This window comes from Falco biarmicus, chromosome 5 (assembly GCF_023638135.1).
Source record: "Falco biarmicus isolate bFalBia1 chromosome 5, bFalBia1.pri, whole genome shotgun sequence".
NCBI classification, from domain to species: Eukaryota; Metazoa; Chordata; class Aves; order Falconiformes; family Falconidae; genus Falco; species Falco biarmicus.
This window is the reverse complement of record NC_079292.1, coordinates 55,769,703-55,795,434: the sequence shown is the minus strand read 5'-3', so window position 1 is coordinate 55,795,434 and position 25,732 is coordinate 55,769,703. Positions and strand designations below refer to the sequence as shown.

General features: G+C 42.2%; 1 protein-coding gene across 14 annotated transcripts in view; it reads right to left on the bottom strand.

The window, feature by feature from the left end:
* Positions 1-25,732, bottom strand: part of TCF20 (transcription factor 20) — a 150,135-nt gene that overhangs the window by 35,255 nt on the left and 89,148 nt on the right. For 12 of the 14 annotated variants that reach the window (XR_008822377.1, XM_056342019.1, XM_056342017.1 and 9 more), the window contains one exon: positions 4,082-9,721. Coding sequence is in view for 13 of the 14 variants with exons in the window: in XM_056342019.1 (XP_056197994.1) it covers positions 4,082-9,685 (5,604 nt within the window). In the remaining variant the exon portion in view is untranslated. Of the gene's footprint in view, positions 1-4,081; positions 9,722-16,643; positions 16,755-25,732 lie in introns of those variants that run through there. The other 2 variants (XM_056342027.1, XM_056342018.1) reach the window with 2 other exon arrangements.

The following is a 25,732-nucleotide window of genomic DNA, read 5'->3' as shown; positions in this document are numbered from 1 at the left end:
TTAAGGAAAGGTCAAAGCTCAGGAGAGTCACTTCACAGTTTGATAAGAACGTATTGTCTTAAAAAGGTTTATCTCAAATTCTTCTAGAGCATTTAGTGTATGTCGATCTTTCAGCAACCTCACAAACGTTCTAAGCCTTGAGATTGACTACAAAATTATTCTCAAAAAAGTGTAGCGAGACACAGACATTTATTCATATAAGGACCAGAAAATTCAACATAACAAGAAAAATGCTTCAAATTCCTTCCTGAATCTGGAAGGCAAGGATAAACAGAGGTGTCGGGGGGAGGGGGGAAATCTATAAATTTCCATGTGAGAAAACAGATGAGTTTGTGTGAGAAGAAATACAGGGAGGGTTACTTATGCCACTACCTCTACATCATGGTTCAATGGTTTATGGTCTAAGACTAGAAGTTTAAGTTTCTATGTCTATAGTAGGATGCTGCATAAGCAACAACAATAGAGCCAGATCTCAAATAGAAAAATAATATTTCAACTCCTTTAATGGTATGGATTCAGTTTAAATTTGGTGAGCATTTGCCCTTTGTGGGTATTACAGTGTACAAAGATTTTAAATTATGGCAGTATTTCATTTGCAGAGAATGTGTTACACACATGAATTATTCACTTGCAGGCTCACGACCCTTCATATACCATAAACTAATGTCCTTTCTTACCCTAGACCAAATCAAAGACCTAGACTCCTGTATGCTTGTGCACACATCTGTCTACTCTCTCCGGCTAGCAAGTAGTTACGTGATTGGCACATCTGCTTTTGCAGGACACTAGCACTGATGGACCGCACATCAGAGGGAACAAAAAGAAAACGCACTTGCAAATCAAGGAAGAGGTAAAGAAAGAGCATACGCAACAAGCATAAGAAGTCAGCCGTCTGAGCCAGAAGGCTATCCTCAGGCAGCAGGGCAAAGGAGTCTAGTTCAACAGAGCCTTCCCACTGCCTGGGGATGGCTTCTGGCAGGTACACCTCTGAATATCCTGACTGCAATCTTCATGTTGCACATAACTGTCCCCTAACTGAAAGGGAGGATATACTGCTTCCAGAGAAGAATACAGCACTCAAATTTGCTACAATAGGATTAAAAGGTTAAGGAAAAAATAATGCTAGGAGAAAACCTATTCCATTATTTGTGACACAGGTGAAAGAGAAAGATGGATTACTCTCAGGACGTAATGCAGAAGAGCCCAGCATTCTGCTAGGATACTTGTTAATGTATTCGTATAAGACATTATCAGAATAAAGCACAAGAAACACACAAGAAAACAGTCCCTGCCTCTGAAAGTTTAGATTCTTATAATTAGATTAAAACCAGACCCAGACAGAACAGTGGAGAGCACCAAAATGCTACATATTACTTCCCATAAACAAAGTAAGCATTATTTCTTACAGCCTTAAATACAAAGGATTAGGAAGAAATAACTTCTAAATCGAACGAGAATGCGAATCCGAGTGACAAGAAAATCAGAACAAGATGGCAGACAGTGGAGTAAGGATGGTGTAGATTAAGAGCCACATTTTGAAGTGACAGTCTAAGAACTCACTATGAATTCAAGAACAATTTTTAAGTTTGCGGCAGAACACATCATGATTCTGGAGCAAAAAGGAAGCTTCACAAGACTCTAGAAAAAAGTGACCAGGTTATCAAAAGCTACCCAAAAGCATGGTATTCCAGGATAAAAAGAAGGAAAGCACAAGCAGAACTTCAATGAAACCCACACAAAAAGCTGGGAGTAATAAACAGCCTCTGCAAAAAACAGTGGAAAGAAAGGAGGTAATCAAAAGAGGACACAGACAGGAAACAAAGATGGAACAACACTTCCAAGAGCAGCACAGCTGATAGTGACAAATGTAGCTGACAGGGAAAGGAAAACGAAGTACTGGATCTGAACCTTAGCTAGGAAAAGATCACCATAAACACTGACTATAATTGTAGTAGAGCACAATTGAAGTTGCAGGCCAAGAGCCCCAGACAATGCACTCAAAGCACTTTGAGATGAAAAAAGGAAAGGAAATTAAGAGGTAGTTGCAAAGGCAAGCAAGGCCACAGGCATTTTGTACAGTTCTTTTTTGAAAGAATGGAAAACACTCATGTCTACAGGTACTATCAGGGAAAAGCAAAGCTAGGAGTTGAGCAAGTGATTAAAGGAAAGAGGTAGAGAGAAAGGACACAAGGTTCAAGCAAGATAAGGAGATGTTCTTGTATGGTGCCATAAGGGCAGATGAAAGGGTTAAGAAGAGGAGAAAAACACGCCACCTTCTGTGACAAACATAACAGTTGGAAAATAGCGATAAAGGACAGGTCAAAGTGTATTCAGTCAGAAAGTCATTAAGATCCCATGCAGAGAAAGAACTAGATGTCAAACAACATGCAAAATCCATATAAAAATGTTGTGGTTAACAGGCTACTATTCAACAAGTTTGATTAGAGACCATCAGCCTGGCATATTTCTGCCAGGCATACACCCTTTGCAGGTACAGGAACACAAAAAGGATGGCTGGAGGATAACTCAAGTGGTTCAAGAACTTGCATAAAAGGCATTTGCTGTTGGGAAAACAAAAATCATAAATGAAATACACAAGCTAAAAACAGGGAAAAGGGAAAATCAGGCTGGAATGATCCAACTTCAAAATAGTGGTGAACTACAAGACATACAAAAGCATGGCCACATGGCAAGTAGAATCCAGAGGGTGGTGGAAATCCCGGAGGAAACCTTGCCGTTATCAGACAAGAAATTCAGCAGTTGCATCAGAACTAGCACAAAGGCATGGCTTGATGAAAACCAAATGAAATTAACTGACTTTGTTTAATGAGAGGCTAGAAACAAGAATGCAGGCCTAATCAAGTTAGGGCAAAGAAGCATGTAATTACTGTCAAAGAACAGTGAGTGAAAATTCAGAACAAGCCAGGAATCAAACTTGAAAAGAAAAAGCTCACAGGGAAGAAACAAGCATGCTGGATGTAACAACACAGAGAGAAGAGAAGATAAAAACCAGATCCTAACACTGTTTAGAAAAGGAAAAATCTGAAGGAGACAGGAAAAAGTAGTCTAGTGCCTCTTCCACAGTCTGGCCTAGGACAGAGAGCACAAAGCAAAAGGTAACCATAAAGAAAGGGATGCAGCACAGTGATGATGGCAAAACAAGCCATGTACATGCGGTTTTAAAGCATCAGCTTCTGTCTCAGAAAAATCAAGAATAGCAAGGATCTCCAACCACAAGCAGGCAGTTGTGAATAAAGTTTTCTCCTTGACCCTGCTTTGATTTTACCTACTTCTTTTCACTCATACACTCACACTTCGGAGAAAGTCAATTATCAGTATGATGTGCGACATAATTCGTATTGAATTCATCAATACTAAACCCACCCATGATTCACTCAATGCTTACATACCTCTCTGCAATTCTACTCTATCCACTTTATAGCAACTGTAAATTCTCCTACGGCCATGTAATATGTATTACGTTCACGGAATAACTTACATTGGAAGAGACTCCTGCTAAAAGCAGAGCCAACTGAAGCTAAAACCAACTTCAGAGGTCAAGTGGGGTTTGCTTAGGGCTTTGTCCAGTCACATTTGTGCACCTCCAAAAACATATTCCACAGCTTCTCTATCATTCACCCTCCCTCAATCCGATGTTTGACCACCTCCACTGTGAAATTTTTTGCCCAATACTGAACTAGAATTTTCTTTGTTGCAATTTGTGTCTGCTGCCACTTGTCCTTTCACTATATGACCCTAAGAAAAGCCCTAGAAAATACTAAATATCTAATAGGACAGAATAAGGAGGGGGGAAAAAAGATCACTGTAGTCACGACGAAGCCTTTGGACATCCAGAACTTTTAGTAGGTAATGAGCATCCAGCTTTTTGATGCCTGAAAAATTTGTCTGGTCAGGTGCGGCAGAGATCTAAATGAGGCCATCAAAAGGACATCACTAGACATTTATTTAAGATGAAAGATGATTGTTAAGACACAGGAAAAACAAGAAACAATGGTATCCCAAATGGTATGCATACTGCAAATGAAAAAAATAATTCTGTATAGTAAGGTTAGGTACTCACCATCTCTCTTGCAATCTCCACAGCTTCCTGCAGCCCATAGAGCCTGCCACAGACCAGGTAGATCCCATTGGCCCAGAGAATACAACCCTCATGGACCCAAAATTCATTGCTGTCAAGAGGTAGTTCAGGAATTTGTAACTCCAGCTCAGTGCCACCTTCTGAAGTGGGCATAGAGGGTTTTGTGTCCAAAGGAGTCTTTTCACCACCACTGCCACCATCAGTGGTTGCTTTTTTACAAGAAGCTCCCCTTGAAAGTGACCGAGAGGCTCCGCTACAGTCCTCAGAGCGGTGCCGCCTCTTAAAGCGGGGATGAGCAGCTAGGCTTCTTTGTTCCTTCTGTTGTTGCTGTTCCTCCTCCTCTTCCGTATCTGTCTTGGAACCATTAGAAGCACTTTTGTGCCGTACCTTGACCTTGCTCTGCATTTCCGTGGCCCTCTTTGGAGGTGGGTTCTTGGGCAAGGTGGCTGCGTAATCCTGGGGGTAGAAAGGACCAAAGAGGTCACCCATGTTGCGATAGCTGGCCCATTTGCCACACAGGCAGCAAACCAGATGCCCTAAGACAGAAGACTCTGTTACTACAGGGCCCTGCAGCATGAAAGTTGAGGTGGGCAGCACTTTGCTCTCTGCGTTGCTAGGAGGGGGTGTTGAAGACCTCTGTCCTTTCCGACCCCTCACCAATTTGTTCTGCTCCTCTTCCTCTGCATTAATGATTGTGCACACAGCGCCTAATTCACACTTGTTTACCACATGAATATAAGGGAAAAAGGACTTGTTCTTGGAGTCAGTTTTATCTACAGACTGGGTAGCATATTTAAGCTTGATCTCTGGTTCTTGAGGCTCCACAATTGGAGCAGCCCGTCTAGGCTTCCGTTTCCGTGGCTGCGCTGCAGGTTTTCGCCTCTCCCTCCTTTGCCTCTTCGGCTTTGGCTCACCACCACCTACCCCTTCTGAAGACTGTGAAGGTACTGGTGGGGGTGGTGGGGGCGGTGGCAGTTGCTGCTGTTGTTGCTGCTGCTGCTGCTTCTTCTGCTTGTTCACGCTCCCAATTGGCCTCCCCTTTTTCTTTCCAGAGGGAAAATATCCCTTTGGAGGGAAACCATCTGGCTTGGGTGAAATGTTTGTCACATCTCCATCTTTTTCCTCAGACTTTGGATTTGGTTCAGAAGTAAACACACTCGAAGGGGAAATTGTTTTTGAGTCTGAAAAAGTCAGAGATCCACCTCCACTTACAGATCCATCAGACCTTCCCTGACCACCTGACTTCTGAGAAGGTGGTGGTGCTGCACTGGATCCTGCTCCTTCTTTACCAATACTGGCAGTTTCAGGGACCTCTTTCTTGGTTTTATCATCCTCACTGCTTTGCCACTCTTCTGAAGATCTTGGAACGGTTATTTCACCAGTTGTATCCTGGCTTGCTGGCCCCACTTGATCTGATGATATCTCTCCTTTTCTCTTCTCAGCCTCTGGTCCATGTCCAGACACACCTCCCCCTTCAGGTCCACTCTTAAGGGACAGGATGTCATCAAGAGTGACAGTATCTGCACCAGTTTCAGCACTGTTGGTAGAAACACTTCTCCTAATATTGGGGGATGTAATTTTTTGAACAATAGCTTCCAGTTTTAATCCTCGCCCCTTTCTTGGGGGCAATATTTTGGTCTTAGCCGGGCTTGTGAGGGAAACAGCAGGGCAATTCCTATTATCAGGACTTGGCAGGTCCTTGAAGGAATCACCCTTTGCTACTGACTTGCCAACATCTTGGCTTTGAGATGAATGGGCATAGGAGTTATACGTTTTATCAGTTCCTTCTTTTGCTGAAGTCATCAGTCGCCCTTTATCTTCACTGCCACTGTTCTTCGTATCCTGTGGCTGTCTTTTGGTAGGGATGGGCGAGATGAAAGAACGGACTCTTCTCCTCATAATTAATGGATTTTGAGGAGACTGGTCTTCCTGGCCAGGGAGCCTGAGCATGGCGTTACTAGGCTTGGGCAGATCTGTAGATTCCTCTCGTCGATGCCCATCGCTTTCTTGAGGACAAAATCTTTTTTGGTTGGCTGCTCCGAGAGGGCCACTGCTTTTGGCAGGAGAAGTTTGCCGAGAGAGGTCCCAACCAGATTCGTGATGCTGCAACTTCTGGTTGCCATGTTTCAGTTCAGTGCATTTGCTCTGAGTACTGTCACTCCCCATAACACAGCGCCCAGCTTCCTGGCTTCCAGTATCATGGTAAGAGCTACCTTGAAGGTACATCATTCCATCCTTGTCATTTTTTAAGGGACTCCTTACTCTTTCCAGAAACTGCTGTTGTCTTGGGCTCTTCCTTGCTCCTTCCTGCCTGTGCTGAGCTGCAGCAATCACACCCTGAGCAGTGCTGCTTGCCCAATCTTTGTATTCTTCCTGCTGTTGCTGGTATATCTGTCTCTTGTAATGATACTGGGAATTTAAACTCTGGTTAGGGTCACCAAAAGCATGAGGCCTAGCATTTGTGTGATATGCTGAAGCCAAAGATGGGCCTTCTGAATTCTGAGGGTAAGCAGAATGCAAGGAACCTCTGTTAACTCTTTCAGATAGTGTCATGTGTGGGTTCATGTGATGCAGATCTGTCCCTGGGCCTCTGCTTCTGCCTGGTGACATTTTCAGCTTATCAGCAAGGTCCTGAAACTGAGAAGGTGATTTACCCCTGCTGCTTCCAGTTCTGCCAGGTGCTCGTCTCATTTGTGTTGATCTGCTGTCCTGCTGGGGAATGTAATCTGGAGCAGCATCGGAGACGGCAGCTCCGGGGCTAGCGTTGCCTCGGAAAGATTCATGCTTGATGCCAGCAGGATGACAATGGTCTCCTGTTTTTTTATTATTGAGACTAGCTGAGCTCTTTGACTGTTCAAAATCTTCTTCTTTTATTTGCCCACTGTGAGCTTTCATCTTTGTTTCCATGGATACTAAACCACCAGGGAGTATTACTGACTGACTTAAACCAGGGGCAAGACGTTCACTCCTTCCACTTCTGGCCTCAGGACCCATGTGCCCCATTGGGTGAGGGCCAGGATCTCTGACAAGTTGCCTTAATGGAGATATGTCACAGATCACTGATCTCCTCTCTGAGAGTGCTCCTCCTTCATGGGCAGAAGACTGAGACTCCACATCAAACTTTCTAGCAATAGGGTAATCAGCTAGATTTATCTGCTTCATGTCAGAAGCTGTGCTGCTAGACTTCCTATCCCACGGACCCCAGTGAGGGCCTTCCAGGAGAGACCCCATACTTTTATTTAAGAGGCCTCTATTGGTCAATTCATTGGTTTGACTAATTAAGATATTGGGCCTCATGGCTCCCTCTAAACTCCCAGCCATCCCAGAATGCTCTTGTGCATTCCTAGAATACCTTCTGTCTGGATGATGGTGGTACCCCTGTAAGACCTCCTGTAGGAGGCTGGGAAACTTCTCATTCCGGCCTTTGCGCTCACTGTGCCCTGGAAAATCCCCTTTTTCTTGACCAGAAGGATACTGTGGAAAGCCACCAATATTTCTCTGTATGCCAGCTGCTATACTATCCTTGTAGCTGTATCTTAAACTACCAGGAGATTTGGAAGGTTCTGTTCTTGCAGGAAAATTTGGCCCAACAACTGCATGACCAGGCTGGCTGTTCCCCTCTCCATTGTGGTTAGTGTTATCTCCACTTTTGCTCCCTTTACTTCCTCCTTGAGTTTCTGCCTGTGCCCCTGTATGCCCAGCTTCTTTCGTTCCACTAGCACTAGCTGGTGCCTGAGTGGCTGTGGAAGCATCTTCTTGTGCAGGTTTATCTTGTCCGCCTGACTTTTCTACTCTTCCTGTCATGGCTTCCCGGGAAACAATCACCCCAACTGCCTTTTCATTCACTTTTGGGGCATTTTCCACGGCCACTACAGCTTCCTTCCCATCAGGGGAGGCCACCTCTTCCCTAGCTGCTGGGCTGCTGCTGAGTTTTGATGGCTCATTCTGAGAGCCTTGTGCTGGTGAGGAGTTGGATCTCTCCAAGTTACCCCCTTTGTAAGTGTTGTCTGAGCTGGTGCTTTGGCCACTCAGCTGTCTCACCCTTTCCCCATGATCCTCTGAACTACTGGAACAGCCACCATCAAGGGACTCTGCCAGGGGAGACTTGAGCTGCTCCTCTGCCTGAGAGGAGCCTTCTGAGTTGGTGCAGCTGTCAGCCTTCTTAGACGAGGATGACCTTTTGGAATTTTTCTTCTGAGGTGCCAAGGCATCCGAAAGCAACATGTGCTGGACTGTATTGGGCAGATTGGCCACTTGAGAACTAAGAGCACTCAGGCTGCTCAGCCCTGGATCTGTGAGCCTTTTTTCCTGCAGTCCTTCCAGCCCAAACCCTTTGAATCCCCCTGCATGAGCATTGGGGCTTGGCATCATAGATGGCGTAGGACTAAGCTGAGGCATCATCTGCAGAATTCGGTTTCTAGAACCCATAGACATGTTGCCTTGCCCACACTGGAGATTTTCTCCACCTGGCATGAGTGGAGAAGGGGTAGAGCTGCAGCTTGGAGACTGAACCACAGATGCTGCAGGAGATGGATTAGAGATTGGACTGAAGTTTTGGTGGAACTGCATCGGTGACCTTACAGGAACTTCAGTCTGGCTGTACTGTCCCACTTGACTTTGAAGAGAGAGCTTGGTGGCAGCATTTGAATACTGCATTACATGCTGAGGTGGGTGCTGTTGCTGCTGCCCCTGTTGCCCACTTTGGGGCAGCTTAGACTGCTCGAAGCTTTTCATAGGTTGAGTCTGAAAGCTGTAGTTTGACTGGGTCCCATATGCCTGTGCATTGGAACCCACAGCATGGCCTTCATACTGCGACCCAGAATTCACACTGTAGCTTCCATCATAGTTCTGTCCTGACTGGCCAAAACGCTGTGGGGAGGGGAAAGAGGAGGATGATGACGATGAAGGTGGCTGATAGTGTTGGCTGAACTGACCCACTCGTAATTGGTACCCAGAAGCAGAGGAAGGCAGGGTGGATGGACGCTGCATTGGCTGCAAGTGTGAGGTGCTAGAAGCAGACTGGCTGGAAGCCTGGGGTAAAGGCTGATGAGATTGATAGATCTGCTGTCTCAGCTGCTGCACCTGCTGCTGCTGGCCAGAAGCCTGCTGCTGATACTGGGCACTCCCTGGAGAAAAAGGACCAGTATAATCCTGTTGATAGTGTGATACACCCCCAAGGGTTGAATGCTGTGTTTGAAACTGGCCCACATGTCCCTCACTCCCATACTGACTCCCAAAGCTACCCCCTTGAGGGGGCCCATAGCTCTGTACTGGTCCAGAAGGCCTGCGCTGAGGTGGCTGCTGCCCTCCTGACACCACTGGATCTTTGTTGGCAGCCATATAGTAAAACTCTCCTGCTTCTTTTCTGAAACCTTGGTAGCTCTGATGGCCAGAGCTCTCACCAGGCATTGCTGTAGAGGCTCCTGTTGCTCCACGACGTCCACTGCCAGCACCTCCTCCAAAGCTCTGGAACATCTGGGCCTGCTGGCGAGGGCTGAACTCTTCCAGTCGGGATGAACTGTGCACTTCCTGCGGGTAGCTCTGCTGGTTTCCGTGATAACTACTTTGCTCCCGAAAGGACTGCATGCTGTTCAGCAGCAGAGCGGCAGCTCAAAAGCCCTCCTAAATGGGAGAGAGAGAAAGAGAGAGAGAAAAAAAGGTATAGCACCCATATCGTAGCAGTCACATCAATACCACTGCTCAATTTCACTGTTTTAATAGCAATTAAAATTTAGTATTTGTCTCCTACTTTCTGGTACATTAATGTGTATCCCCTCTCCTTGCAACTTTCCAGCCTTCTAGGTAGTGCGAGTAAGAGGAGTCACTCACTTTCAAGAAAATACAAGTCAGTGGCATACTACCAGTTGGGAGTGCATTTTCAGCATTAGTATTTCCCCAGAGTCATTTACCTACTTGGTTTGTTTATGTGCCCCTGAAGAAACAAACTTCCCACAGTATTTTGCAAAGCCAAGGATAACAATCCCCACCCTCCAGCTATTCTCTATGGTGAATATCAAAGTAATCAAGTATTTTGTTACGATGTTTTAAAGATGCAACAAGTACCCTGCAACACTCTCAAACCACACTCGGATCTACTATAGGAATGATATCCAAGGTCCACATTTCACTCTGCGAAAAATCACTATTACAAAACAGTCAAGATACCATTGGCCAAAGCTCAAACCAAGATACTCCCATGAAAAGGATCCATGGGAACCTGTGAAAGAACTGACACCAGCACACGCAAAGACATCTGCTCCGTGCTCTGGTCCTGCCTACTCCAGTGACACTTACAGGTGAAAACCGCCACAGCAAGACAACACATCATATTTTCCCCCACCATCTGCTTTGTTTTAAAAGATGGAAAGTCCACTGTATTTGAGAAGAAGGGTCTACACCTTCATCCCTTAAGAGTTTAATATTACCTTGAATGAAACCTAACTGAAAACATGTCAGCCAGAATACATATTTTGGAACACCACGTATGACCATCTGCATTTACATAATCAACTCCTAAGCAAATGCACTTCAGGAAGGCTCTTGTATGTACTTCAATCTATTATTCAGTGTGTGGAATCATGACTCATCCTCAAGGACTGGAACACAGCTGCAAAATGTTTGGGGACCCTGGCTAGTCCCTCTGTAAAAGCCTGACATATCACTAGATGCATTAAGAAAAGTATGGTAATGAACAAGTATATACATATACACTTCTTTGATTTATTTAAATAAACCAATTAACAGATGACAAAAGCATTTTATTTCTGAAACACTTTGTGGTTTTCTCTTCCTGAAAACAAACTGGATAAAGCCACCTGGAGAAACTCCTTCCTTTACATAAATGTTAAGACAATGCTCACACTTTTCCAGGAAACAGAACCCCGACTTCTCAGATGGAGGACTTCCTGGAAGACTTGCCTGCATTATGTGTTGTCATTTAGCCATGTTTGGTGCTTGTCACATTCAACTGAACTCACTCAGAATTAAAGTCAAGTTTTTCTCTTAGAAGTTTTGTTCAAGTCACAGATCACCAAAGAGTCCCAAGGAAATAGGCATCCAAATGAGATGCAGGCAACGTCTGGCATCATGTGCTCTTTTTCCCCATCTGCCTCTCAAGTTTCGGTGGGCTTTTTTTTTTTTTAAAAAAATATGTATGTTATATACAGAAGGCTCTAACTCTATCATTATCATCTTCAGAAAGGCACCTTGGATATATCTGGGTTTCTACTATCTGTTTGGGCATGCAGGCTACAGAACACACACAAAAACCTCCACTGCAATGCATGTCTCCACCGCCCCCCTCTGCTAACTCAAAGGCATCTTTGCATTGCAGCCTTAGTCGGCTTGATGACCACAAGAATATTACTGAAATGCTTATCACAATCAGAAGGGAACTTTCATATTGTTAATACTTCCAACTCTGTCTAGGAAGTCAGCTTTACTGCTGTTTTAATCTTATACTCTTAAGTGTCATACTGTAAGAGTGGTCTGCTGTTCTGCTGAACTTCCACTTTTTTAGCGTGTATTACATGAGTAACACTTCTATGAATGCCACACTGTGCTAATCCATCCAGTTTGGGCATCTTATGGATAAACTCCTCATTTTTCTGAATTACTCCCTTTCACATTTCATCACTTTGAAGCTCCTGCCCTCAACACTACGATACCCCACACAAGCACCTTTCTCTTTTTTTTGTATTACTTGCTGTTAAGGTGAAAAATGAGACAAAAAATAAAAGCAGGAAAGAAAACGTATATACAAGTAGAAGGAAGTTATCAAACTAAAGGCAGGAGGACATCTACTGTTGTAGAAAGCAGCTTCTCTAGATAAGCAGTTTAGGGTTCTGCAATCGGCAACATTCACGTTCTATGAAGACTGCATGCATGCCCTGGCAGTCACATGCTTTGCATCTTCTTCTCATGAAAGCAACGCTTCCATCTTCATCACAAGCCCAGTCTCTCGCAGAACCTCAGACAAATATTTTAAAATATTACTTTAATGCAGCTTACTTTGCATTGTCTGAACAAGGTCTCAGGAAGCCTCTTTCACATTACATCATACAAAAACTTTGATCACTGATGATACTCATTCTTCTCTAATACTAACAAAGGCTTGAAAATTGCTAATATATATTAGCAATGCTAGGAAACATGCTTAAGACCTCCTCAGTATTAAAAAAGAATAATTTTAATTACATAATGGAACAGAAACAGCATAAGATACCTTCAGAAACAGAGATCCAGTAAAGGTCAACCTGAGGCACAAATTCCTATCCTCCATAATCTCATCCAATCACATAATATTTATTTAGTCCAGAAGATACATACACTTAAAACAGGAAGAACATATTTTTCTCCTTAAATCTATTTATTTTTTTTAAATCTTGAATTTTACCCTGACAAATAAACGAAGTTTTCATCAGGAGAGCTTAAATTACTGGTGCCCTAAGCAAATGCTTTCCATTTTCGTGTCTCCTGGAGAATACTTGCTCTGAGTATCTCAAGGAGCTTTAGTAGAATCAGTAGAATGTCAGGAGAAAAAAAAAAGGGGAGGGGGGGAGAAAAAAGAAATGGTTTTTCATTAATAACAGGAGTAAGAAGAGACATGAGATGCTTCAATCCATTATATCATTGATAACTTAAGACACATAGTACATTTCCTGTTACTAATGTACTATAAATATAGGACTATTACAATTACTATTGTAATAATTTCTCTTAAGAATAACAGCACTGTAAAGTGCTTAGATCAAAGTGCTATGTTCTCAGCAAAACCACCAAGAATAATTCCATGAGCAAGCCTTGTTAACAAAATAGATTCAGACAGACGAGGCCTTCAAAGTCTACCTAGATCCACAGGAAAAAAATATATTTGATTAGATTTTTACTGGACGCCTTTAAAGAAAACATTTTCAGTTGGTACATACTCCTCCACATACACCAGCTGCCAACTAGAGGGTACGACACAATCATATAAAACTCTGTAACAGTGGTACACCTCTGTAATCCCACCCCTAGCAGAAGGGGCAAAGTCCTCCAAAAAGTGCTCCATGAACAGCCACAATTTACACACATTTACAGTATTTTCCAACACACCCAACAAAAACATCCAAAGCCTTTCCTATTTATTCAAAGGGAAGGCAAGATTCTGGCACAACTTTCACTACTCTAGTGTCACAATTGCACTCTTACTTTCACTACACGTGCACCCAGCTTTCTCAATAAAGCTTCATGATTCTCAAGTATTTACAGCCCGTAGCTGTAAAGCCATCAAAGTATATCCATCCAGAGATTACAGACTGCATTCACTAGTCTAAGCAGTGTCACTGTGCTCCAACTTATTTGTTTCTTCCCCAGTAGCCCAGTAATCAAAATTTGCCTTCAACCTGGTAGGAACAAAGGAAGCGTATTACAAGCTTGTGTGACTGATAAAGAAACAGCCTCACTTACGAAATCACTACACATAAGTCACAAACAGAAAGAAGCAGTAGGTCCTCCTATCCATATTTGTGAAACATCTGAAGTTAGTTCAGGCAGTCTTTCAACCTACCTTCTCCATGTGAACTTGCATTTAAACACATCTACAATGCAGATTTTGTTTCTTGTTTAATCATCCAAAACAGCCTTGTAGAACTTTGTTAATATAGGAGTTCCTCAAAATATGGAGCTACTGCATTGTGATCCTACTGTGAGCAAGATTATCAAATGGTAGTCAACAGCATGAAGCATCTTTCAACAGTTCTTACATGTACACGAGACTGCCCCCAACCATTGCTGATTAACAGGGTTCATCAGTACTCCCACACCAAGACTGCTGTGTGAAATGATCTTCTGCAACATGCTGCGCTAGGTTTTTTAAATCTATACGAATCTTTAAAACATTTTTGTCCCTATTGTCAAAGGCTGGACAAATACAGGACAGCTGCCCAGATCTTCCCACATAATACTGATGCCAGCATACTAGTGCATCACTGCAGACAGACAGCTCAAAACAACGGAGCTGAAAACCAAAATACTGTGGGGATATGCTTAATTCTTAACAATAATCCTATAAAGGAGCAAACAAAACCAGCATCACTTAATTCTGTAGGATGTAAGTGAGGTCCTTCTGCTTTGTTGAATTTTCTTTAGATTTGGGTTGACTACTGCGACCCATCTGTGCAGAGAAGGCTCAGGCAGCAGTCAAATGCAATATATTTTTAGTGATCTGTCAAAGACCTCTCACTTCCTAGCATGCTTATCAGGAAAGAAAATGTAGTTACAGGCAGGCAACAAACAGTAAGATAGTATTTTCCATAGTCAAAAAATGTACACAAGCAAGTGGAGCTTTTATAGTGTGTGTCCGGGCTCCTGATTAAAGTAGATTTATGTGCAAAATGCTATGCAAATAACAGAGATATACATATATGTGTAGCCATTTCTAGTCACAACCCATAAAAAATGCAAAAATTAACATTTTTGTCCTTCCTCAATGTATCTTCTTAAAGTAGCAGAGCACACCCACAATCAAAAAAACCTCCCCAAACCAGAATCTGACTATGAGCAACTCAGAGGCATAATTTTTAAGTAAACAGTCCCCAGGAATTGAATTAAGTCTGAAATACAGGAAAAAGATTTCCATGTAGAGTATCATTTCCACTGTCAAGGCCAGGCTGCTAACCCTCATTTCTGCAGGTTCACAGTTATTATTTGCACACCTGAGCAATGGCTGGGAATAGACTGATCTTGTTTCAGTTTTGGACGAACATTACCCTGTCTGCTGCTTTGAAGAGAAGGCAAATCAGCTATGCCACAAGTAGATGAATTTAAGGATCAAGCCTAAGACTGCATTTAACAAAGATCCAATTTATTTCTTCTACATTTCATGCCTTTTTAAAAGTAAAGGGAAGCTAGTTTTAGTTTTCAACCTTAGGTGTAATATGGAAGCAAACCAAGACAGCCAGCACTTCAAAAGGTCACCAGTTTAAGCAATAATACTCACTGTTCATTTATTTCAAAAAGTTGTGGTTAACCTGAACTGCCAACAGATTTTCTTCATACTTTCTATAAAGCCGTTTCAGATCCATTCAGTTCCATTAGAAGTTACTTTTGTATACTACAAATAAACAGAAGGATCTAAGACATGGGAAACTGATACCGGTTTATTTACCACCGCACTTCTAGAGAAAACTGCAGTCAAATCTGGCTCTCACCATGCTATTCTAATTTATTCTATCAAAGAACCCTTACTACACCACTCAAAGTTAAAACTGTACACAATTAACTTTCACTGAGAGTGTCAGAACCTGATGAAGTAGCTAAACTGAAGGAGATAAAGTATCTCGGAAAGTGTATAAAAATAAGTTAAAACCAGAATACTACATGACTGAAAACTGTATTTTACAGTAAAAAAAAGAAAGAATCACAACATGTCTTTAAAACACCCATACGTAATTGTTACACTCCCTTAAGTGTCTAATAATAATCTATACTAGCAACATGTCTTGCAAATCAGTACTAATACTGGTCTTGACAAAAAAAAAAACACCTCAATTTTGTCCTGCCAATGGAAAACATCATCAAAAGAGTCCTCAAATGAGTTAAAGCTTGGCTAAGTAGATTGCAGCTAGTTTCCATCATCTCAGAGACACCATGCATTCTTTATCAAAATGTCTGTACAGCTTTTTAGGAAGTCAGTATGTACAAGCTTAAATCCAAACAATTAAGGAAATGGTTCTCACAGAACGGGTGAAGAACAGATGAGCGTGGCAGAAGGAACACAGTGAGCTTTGTCAGTTGAGAGAGAGGAATGCTCTGGGGATTATTGTGCTAGATAAGATCTACATTCACTTCTTATTTCATATATTTCCCTAGAGTGGCCGCAGAAAATTTTACTAAGCCTGAGTCATTGCATCTTCCTGTCTCACAGGGGACATGTAAACAGACATATTCAGAGAATACAACTGCTACAATAAAAAGCATCATATAAACAAACAACAAACAAAATTTATCGGGATTTTGCATGTGGCTATTATAGGACTGCTGATTTTTTCACCCACCCCCAAAATATTTTTTCTGAATTTTTTCCAAAAAATGGCCACCAACGTTTGATTAACACCAAACTAAAAATATGTTTCTGCAAGTCTTCCTTACTCACCACATGAGCAGAACTAAAATACCATCTCCAGTTTACCTCTGCACTTCAAGTGAAGTGTACTGTTAAATTCATATTCTTAAACATGAAGAAAGAAGTTTGACAAGAACAAAGTTTTGTTGTAAGCTGGTATTAATGTTGTGGCGATACAAAAATACGTATCTCTAGAAATAACTAATAATCAAAGTTCAGCAGAATTTTATCTCATATCTGATTTTATTATGCATCATTCATTCTTAGTCTCAATCTAACACCACAGATGCACTTAAATAGATTTTAAAAATCTACCGACTGATGGAAGTTATCCATCTAAATTTGTAACAGGTATCATTATTTTAATAAGAATCTATGCAAATCAGTCAGATTGCATTTTATGTCAAAGATTAAAACAACAATTTTGATTTCACATACATGGTCAGTCCTCTATGCAATAGCTTAAGAGGTCCAGCCTCCTCCACGGTGCTAACACAGCCATTCATGCAGCAAACGGGATCAAGGTACAGATATGGTCGAGAAACAATTCTGTGAGGGAGAAAAGTCATTTATGAACTGACAGATCCAAGTATTTTACCATTACACAAACCAGAAAAACGGACACAGCATGAACTGCCTAAGTGGCATGGCTACTGAAGTGCACTTCAAATCAGATGGTCATATTTAAAAGGCTCTTCATCTTTACACAAGTCAAACAACTCTTCTTACCATCAAAATGAAAATAATACTGAACCTTCACCTCCTCCTTTCTTTTCTCCCAGTTGCAGATCAGCTGACTGTACATCCTAACCCAATTCACTAGTCCTCCAAAAATCTGGCAACTCATTATATGCCTCTCATTGCAAATTCACCTGTGTTTGCATATTTAATGTCTCCAAACAGTCAAACGTCATGTCTGCTTTGGCAATACAGCAAGATCTGAGCAACCATTTCAAGGACAGCTTCTGATCTGCTCTTCACCTCCTCAGTCATGTGAGACAGGAGGTTCAGCAGAGGCATCGCAGCTCTTCACCTTTCAGTTACAAAACTGAAGACAGTGAAAAGGAGAAGTCAATTATTAATTGCAAGAGGAAAGCAGAAGAGTGTGAGCAGGGTTGCCAGGTTCCCACTCCGCAAGCTCCCACTTTCATTGCAGAAATTAATCCACTAACAGAAATACTCAGAACTACACAGCAGTAGAAAAACCCCAACACATTTTTAATTAACTTTTATAATTTGTACATACTAAATAGTAGCACCTGCCTTTAAAGTATTAAATGCATTATCTCTTCAAATTACGACAAGTTGCTAAGATGAATACTTAGGTCATATTTAATATTACCTGTAATACATGTCTGTCTTTTCTATTCAATGTAGCCTACACAATTAAGTCTTTTTATTCTGTTTTACAATGCCTGGTACAATGAGCCTGTAACTGAGACTCCTGGGAAATTGTCAAGGCAAATGAAATAAATTGATACAAAATCTCTATCAGTTATGTGCAAGTATTATTACAATACAGGTTATGCACTGTATACAAGAATTAAATCCACTGATTAGGATAAAATCTTTGTCGAGCATAACACCACCTAGTTACATTATATGCAATAACATTAAAATCAGGTAGAAATACAACCTCCATCTACTTAAACTAACAAATCAAAGAATTACCAACCAATTGCAAAAGAGCTGTACTCAAATTTACGTCCTCCAAACTTCTTACAGATAATTTTTGTTCCTTCAAGATAACACAAATTTAGCTATGCAGTATACCACTTTCAAGTTTCACGAGCCAAGGTTGTTATTCTTCCTATCAATTTAGCACTTCATCCCCCTGAAGTGACACAGATTTAAGAGCTATTTGGATGTGGAAGGTCTGCAAATATTCCTGTTGTGGAAGACTCAGAAAAAAAAAATTACAACCAAGGCCATATGATGTTTACTGATAAAATGTTTAGGGAAAAGAAGATTTTTCTCTAACATAAGAAAGAAGTGGTCGAACTGCCCTAAAAAAAAAAAAAATATCCAAGCATTTTTAAGATTTTCACAGTTACCCAGTTTTTCTTTCCCTGACATCTCTCCTTGTCTCCTACAATCCATACCCTCTGAACATCACTTCACTCATTCTTCCACCCTCTGGATTGCACAGCGTCTGCCTCATGCTGAAGCCAGAAGTTGAAGCAGACCGGTTCCTACAATCTGTTATCTCCCAAAACAGACTAACAGGAAGAGACTAAGACTACAGCCACAGTTAGAGAGACAGGAGAAACAGTTCAGATTCATACAAAATAACCTCATACATTTAAGTGATTCAACAAAAATATTACTTTAATAACAATACTATTTTAAGGAGTTCCTCCCCCTTCCTACCTTCCCATCCCAGCACTGTAGGTTTTCTTTGTTTTTTTCAGATTGGACCAGTTTCTTGAACCATCTCGTTATGTACCCCACCACAGTTATACTGGCATAACCAACAGACAGGACACAGCATACTACAGTGTCGGAGCAAACAGTTAAAAATAAATAATGAATTGAAGGAGTCTTAAGTCCTCTATCACTAAGTCTTGACCTAGAGCACTTAAATTGGTTGACTCTCACCAGCTCCCCCATGATGTCCATGAAAGCCTTCCAGAATTTCTCCTTCCATGTCAACTTTATGCATGTAAGGTGATTAAACTTCTAACACACCTCAGTCATTATATATTATAAGTCTGAAATTATATGGTATAAACTCAGGCCACCGTATCCAACAAACAACATACTGTAACCTGCCACTTTACATTGCAGGCACCTAACTGTGCACTTCTAAGTTCTGCTGCCACAGTCAAAGACATGGTGATCAACAGTAGTCAGACCACACCACAGTCACAAAATTAACTCTTAATGAGCATAACCAGTTACAGAAATGAACAAGCTACAACTGCAGATCTTCTCACAGCACAGGTCTAAAACTTTCTCCTTCCCCATCGATTACAGCAGCACCACAGTGAGTGTCAGGCAGTATTTGATGTGTTGATGGAGACACTTGGAAAGCTGATGCATGAAGCCTCTACTCTGTGTATTCCATCTCATATTCTGGAGCATATAACCTGAAGTCAGCAGTTGAAAGCAAGAGGAGGGATGAGCACCAGAGAAGAAAACCTCTGTAAATACAGATTAGTGGAAGATAAAAAAGATGCTGTACTCCGAGCATAATTTTTAGGAACGCTAGAGTTAAGATTTCAAAATAAAGACAGAAGGAGCTTTAGATGGCCCACTACTCTGAGAATCAGCCCCATCACTCTGTTAAACTTGAGTTTCCTGCCGTCATTCACCCTGTACAGCAAGAAGAGAAAAACCAAAACCAGAAGACTCCACTGTTTCTTTCTCCATTCTGTCTCCCCTCAAGAGGGAGGCAAGTAAGGAGGGACAATTAACATAGTCCATACATGATAGACTATACATAATAATTCCATAATGCTAACATATTCCTAGAATTCTATTACAAGACCATAAAGATGAGACTACATTTCCTCCCTTGCTCTAAAACATCCAAACATTCAATCAAAAACTGAAAAGTTTGCTACCCTGTTTCAGCTAGAAAGATTACAAGTCACTGACTATTACCTTGAGAATTGCTTCTGATTTAATTCTTTATGTCTTGTTAACCAACCAGGCAAAAGGATCTTACTCCTCAGCTTACTTCAGAAAGGCAATGTACACACAGAGCTCATGAGGACAAATTTCATCAGTAAACACAGCCTAAAAGTCTTTATAAACACTACTGTTCCATGGATAAGCAAGGAAGTTTATTTCCTAATTCCTCCTCTTGTCCATATTTAGGAGCTTCCTGACCCTGCTTCTTGTTGAGCTGAGAGATGTGCTTTCCCCAGTGAGCTTGATCCAGATTCACTCAATTCATATTTTTCCAACCAACTTCAACTGGCTTTTGATTAGGCTAGAGTACAGATATAATTAACCTCTTCTCCTCCTCTTGCCACTTTCAGCAGCTCTGTTGTATATACACCCCCTTTGGTTTTCCACAAATTCCACCTTTCAAACCTACCGCAAATTATATTTCTGCAAGGCAAAAAGACAAGGAGACACAAAACGATCACGTGACAAGTCAAATTTATACATCCTAATTGCAGGATACCACCATCATTCAAAAAAACCCCATGTAGTCAACCAAGCAAATCTCAAGAAATCAAAGTTTTGTGTCTGATAACTGGAAGATGAGGAGACATCAAATGTAGAAGAGGCATCATAGGAAAGTACACCAGAGCAAAAGGGAAAAAAGACCAGAAGGCAAAAATCACTACTCTGCTCCTCAAACAGCAGTAAACACGATGCTGACTTTAGTCAGAAGTGCAGAGATGCAGAATCCCACACTGCAGTGGACCTCCCTGGCTCATCACCAGAGCCAATTCCCTACCGCAGCTGGCAACCAAACAATTCAATGTCAGTAAAGATCTCCTCATGCACTCTCACAGTAACAGGAACACTAAGGAAGGCAAAGGAAGGATGCTTCTCCATTACAGTGCAGTGATTTGGAGGGAAGAGGGGTAAGGATAGCAGCACAGTTCAGGTTTTTGTATGCAAAATAAATAGCATCATTTGGAGCGATTCTTGATTATGCTCCTGCTACTTCCGCTCTCCAGCAGTACAGAAGAAAATCTGCCACTCAGTGATGCCCTGAGATACAAAGACAATCTGCTACCACCTTCTGTAACAATTCTGCCCAACTCATTTAATTCACTAACTGCTAAGCGTCTACCATACTTTTCAAGACCTATCTAAAAGACAATTTTAAGGAAGCAATATGCACAAGGTATAGTCAGGATTAAGAGTATCAGAAAATCTGAAGAGTACAACATTCCATGCAAATATGTGGGGGAAGGGGAAGAAGGCAAACTTCCACATGCATGAAGTGAGACAGGGAAAACTTACAGTGACAAACCAAAATGTACGCCATAGGACAGAACACTGTTGACTTCACTCTTTTTTTTCCCTTGAATGCAAGGTGAGAAACAAAAAGAAAACACATGATAATAAAGAATCACAGGATCAATTAGGCTGGAAAAGACCTTTAAGATCATCTAATAAAACTGTTCACCTAATTCAAGTCCGCCACCAAACCATGCCCTCATGTGCCACATCTACATGTCTTCTAAACACCTCCTCCAGGGATGGTGACTCAACCACTTCGCTGGGCAGCCTGTTCCAGTGCCTGACGACCCTTTCAGTGAAGACATTTTTCCTAATACCCAAACTAAACCTCCCCTGGTGCAACTTGGGGCCATTTCCTCTCATCCTATCACTTGTTATCTGGGAGAAGACACTGGCCCCCACCTGCCTACAGCCTCCTTTCAGGCAGCTGTAGAGAGCAGCAAGGTCTCCCCTGAGCCTCCTTTTCTCCAGGCTAAATACCAGTTCCCCCAGCTGCTCCTCACAAGGCTTGTTCTCTAGACCCTTCACCAGCTTTGTTGCACTTCTCTGGTCACGCTCCAGCACCTCAATATCTTTCTTGTAGTGAGAGGCCCCAAAACTGAACTATTTGAGGTGTGGCCTCACCAGCACAGAGTACAGGGGGACAATCACTTTCCTTGTCCTGCTGGCCACACTGTTTCGGATACAAGCCAGGATGCTACTGGCTTTCTCAGCCACCTGGGCACACTGCTGGCTCACGTTCAGCCGGCTGTCAGCCAGCACCCCCAGGTCCTTTTCCACCACTCTTCCCCAAGCCTGTGGCATCACGTGGGGTTGTTATAAACGAAGTGCAGGACCCAGCACTGCTCCTTGTTGAACCTCATACAACTGATCTCAGCCCATCGATCCAGCCTCTCCAGATCCCCCTGTAGAGCCTTCCTTGCCTCAAGCAGATCAATACTCCCCCCACAACTTGGTGTCATCTGCAAACTCACTGAGGGTGCACTTGATCTCCTCACCCAGATAATTGATAAAGACATTAAACAGAACTTGCCCCGATTCTGAGCCCTGGGGAGCACCACTTGCGACCGGCTGCCAACTGCATTTAACTCCATTCACCTCCACCCTTCATGCCCAGGTGTCCAGCCCGTGTTTTACCCAGCAAAGCACAGGCCCATCCAAGCCATGACCAGCCAGTTTCTCCAGGAGAATACTGCGAGAAACCGCGTCAGAGGCTTTACTAAGGCCTACGCAGACAACACCCACAGCCTTTCCCTCACCCACTAAGTGGGTCACTTTGTCACAGAAGGAGATTATGCTAGTCAGGCAGGACCTGTCTTTCATAAACCCATGCTGGCTGGGCCCAATTGCCTGGTTGTCCCATACATGCCGCGTGGTGGCACTCAAGATGACCTGCTCCATAACTTTCCATGGCACTGAGGCCAGGCTGACAGGCCTGTGGTTCCCTGGATCCTCCTTCCAGCCCTTTATGTAGATGGGAGTCTCATTTGCTAACTTCCATTCGACTGGGACCTCCCTGGTTAGCCAGGACTGCTGATAAATGATGGAAAGCGGCTTGGTGAGCGCTTCCACCAGCTCCCTCAGTACCCTCGGGTACATCCCATCCAGCCCCATAGACCTGTGTGTGCCTAAGTGGTGTAGCAGGTTGCTGACCATTTCCCCTTGGATTATGGGGGCTTCATTCTGCTCACCATCCGTTTTCCAGCTCAGGGGGCTGGGTACCCAGAGAACAACTGGTCTTACTATTGAAGACTGAGGAAAAGAAGGCATTACACACCTCATCCTTTACCTCATCCTTTGTCACTATGTTTGCTCCCACATCCAATAAAGGATAGATATTCTCCCCAGCTCTCCTGTTGCTAATGTATTTACAGAAATATTTTTTACTGTCTTTTACAGCAGTAGCCACATTAAGTTCTAGCTGGGCTTTGGCCCTTCCAATTTTCTCCCTGCATAACCTCATGACACCCCTGTAGCCCCCCTGAGTTGCCTGCCCCTTCTTTCAATGGTCATAAACTCTCCTATTTTTTCCCTGAGTTCTAGCCAAAGATCTCTGTTCAGCCAGGCTGGTCTTCTTCCCCACTGGCTCATCTTTCAGCACATAAGGATGGCCTGCTCCTGCACCTTTAAGATGTCCTTCTTGGATTCCTTTGCCCTTCAGGACTACTTCCCAAGGAACCCTGTCAACCAGGCTCCTAAACAGGCCAAAGTCTGCCCTCTGGAAGTTCAAGGTGGCAGTTCTGCTGACCCCTCCTCCTCACTTCTCTGAGAATCAAAAACACTATCATTTCATGATCACTGTGCCCAAGATGGCCTCCAACAGTCGCACCACCCACAAGTCCTTCGCTGTACACAAACAACAGGTTCAGTGGGGCATCTTCCCTCGCTGGCTCGCTTACCAGCTGTGTCAGGGAATCATCTTACACTCCAGGAACCTCTTAAGACTGCTTCCCCTCTGCTGTGTTTCCAGTGGACAATATAATGCTGATCAAACATTGTTCACTAAGTTGATTAGATAACCATTTATGTTAAAAAAAAAAAGCACATACAGTGTTCCCACTATTCCAGAACAACTCACAGGAAACACTGTTGGACAAATCAAATTTTATGGAAATTCAAGTGTATCCAGGCATTCGACCAAAGCTAACAGCAAAATGCAGATATTGAATTGGAAGCTGATTAACAACATTTCATTACAGTGTACAATGGTTTATTCCTTTAAGTTCTGGCAGGTGTGACAGCACCTATTTTTCTTTCAGCTATTAAGTTTTAGATATGTTTTTCATAGTCATTAGCGATGCTGTATATGGACACAAGCCATCTATAGTCAGCTCTGCCAATACCAAGTCTCTAGTTCAATTAACAGCTATCACCAACACAGAGTTTGCAGCACATATTTTTACAGGAAAAGTTATATGAACAATACTTCCAATAAACTGTGTTAAAGCTTCTAATACAGTAGCTCCCCACACAATTTCTAAGTACTAAGCTCTTATCAGAACTCATTGGAGGGTTCTGTTTATGACTTGCAATTTACTAGCAATTAGATGACTGAGTTCATACTAGTAAAATACTCCAAAATAAATCATCATATTCCAGCACAGAATATACAATGATTCCATACACAGTTATTGGTATGAACACAGACATGTTGCATGCTCACAACGAAGAGGGAAAAGAAAAAAAAATCATCTTCCTGGCTTTTTTGTATTTGTTGCTTCAGAAGCAGTCAAGAAATAATGGGCTTCTCAAATGGAGAACAGATCAAATCTCAAAGGGACTCAAGCCAGGGCTCTCAGACAAAGAACCTGGTAACACTTTTTCCAGTCTTCCAGTATTATCACTGGTTACAAACACTGTGGTAAAAAGAATAAACACAAAGAGCATTGGGAAAAATCACATGCATATTCACTGTCACCAGGTCAAGCAGACAAGAGGATGCTTATGCTTTCTTCTACCACTTCGTAACTCTGTTCTTGAGGAATCACTAGACAAGGGGCAGGAAAAAACAGTTTTACTGCAACATGAACGCTTTGTCATATCCAGGTGAAAAATGGAAATTTGACTGCTTGTAGTGCTGTTCACAAATATAGCACAAAGTAGTTCAAGAGTTGGTTAAATTTAGTTTTCACCTTTTTTTTTTTTTTTTTCTTTAAATGCAAATAGGCAGCATATCACAGACTCTGGAACATCCTGAACTGATCTATCCTCCAACAGGGCTAAACAGAACCCACTTCTGATTATACATCAGCCTCAACTTTTTCGTCTTTGATTCTGGCTTCCCAGCCCCACACACACACATTTTAAAAGGCAAGGAAACCCATGTACATACATAGTGAGGAAATTCATGTTTTTCCAAGTATCCCAAACCAAACCAATACATAACTTGGTGGTAAGCAGCAGCGGAAAGGCTCAGCTGAAGAAATCTAGAGAGGTATAGCTAGACACTAGTGGGACACAGATGCACCAGCAATGCTGTACACAGCTGTTAGACAGAATCTTCCATTTTTCCACTCAGTCAAGACTGAAGTCTAGTCAAAAACCGTAAGGGAGGGGGAAGGGAGGGGACGCAGCTCAGAAGAATAACAATACTGACTTTTTTTTTTAAAATAAGAAAAGTTTGATAGAAACAGAATTGCACATTAGGATCTCATTATCAGAATACAATAGCCTGCCCTGCATGATTTTAGACAATTACAAACCTCTGCTTACATTGTGTTTGTCTCCTCTTTGAGGCGTACTAAACAGTTTTTTTTAAAAAAAAGTATTTCTACATAGCATATCAACACTATTAGAAGTCACTAACAGTAAGACTTCCTTTATTTTTTAGAAGTCCAAAAGCCAAGCCAGACATTAAATTTTTTTCAGAGCGAGATCTCACTCCAGACAGAGAAGAAAAACCACCTTTTGCTATTGGACTGCAGTTTAATTACTTGAATGGGAAAAGTTGGTTGGTCTCAGTCCAGTCTCTACTAACAAATCAGCACGCTAGTTGGCTCTTCAGAAATCGTTGTACATAATCTTTCCTGTCTCAGAGGCCAATCGCAGGATTAAGTAACACAAATTCTCACATAGCCAGTTAAGGTACACATTGAAGC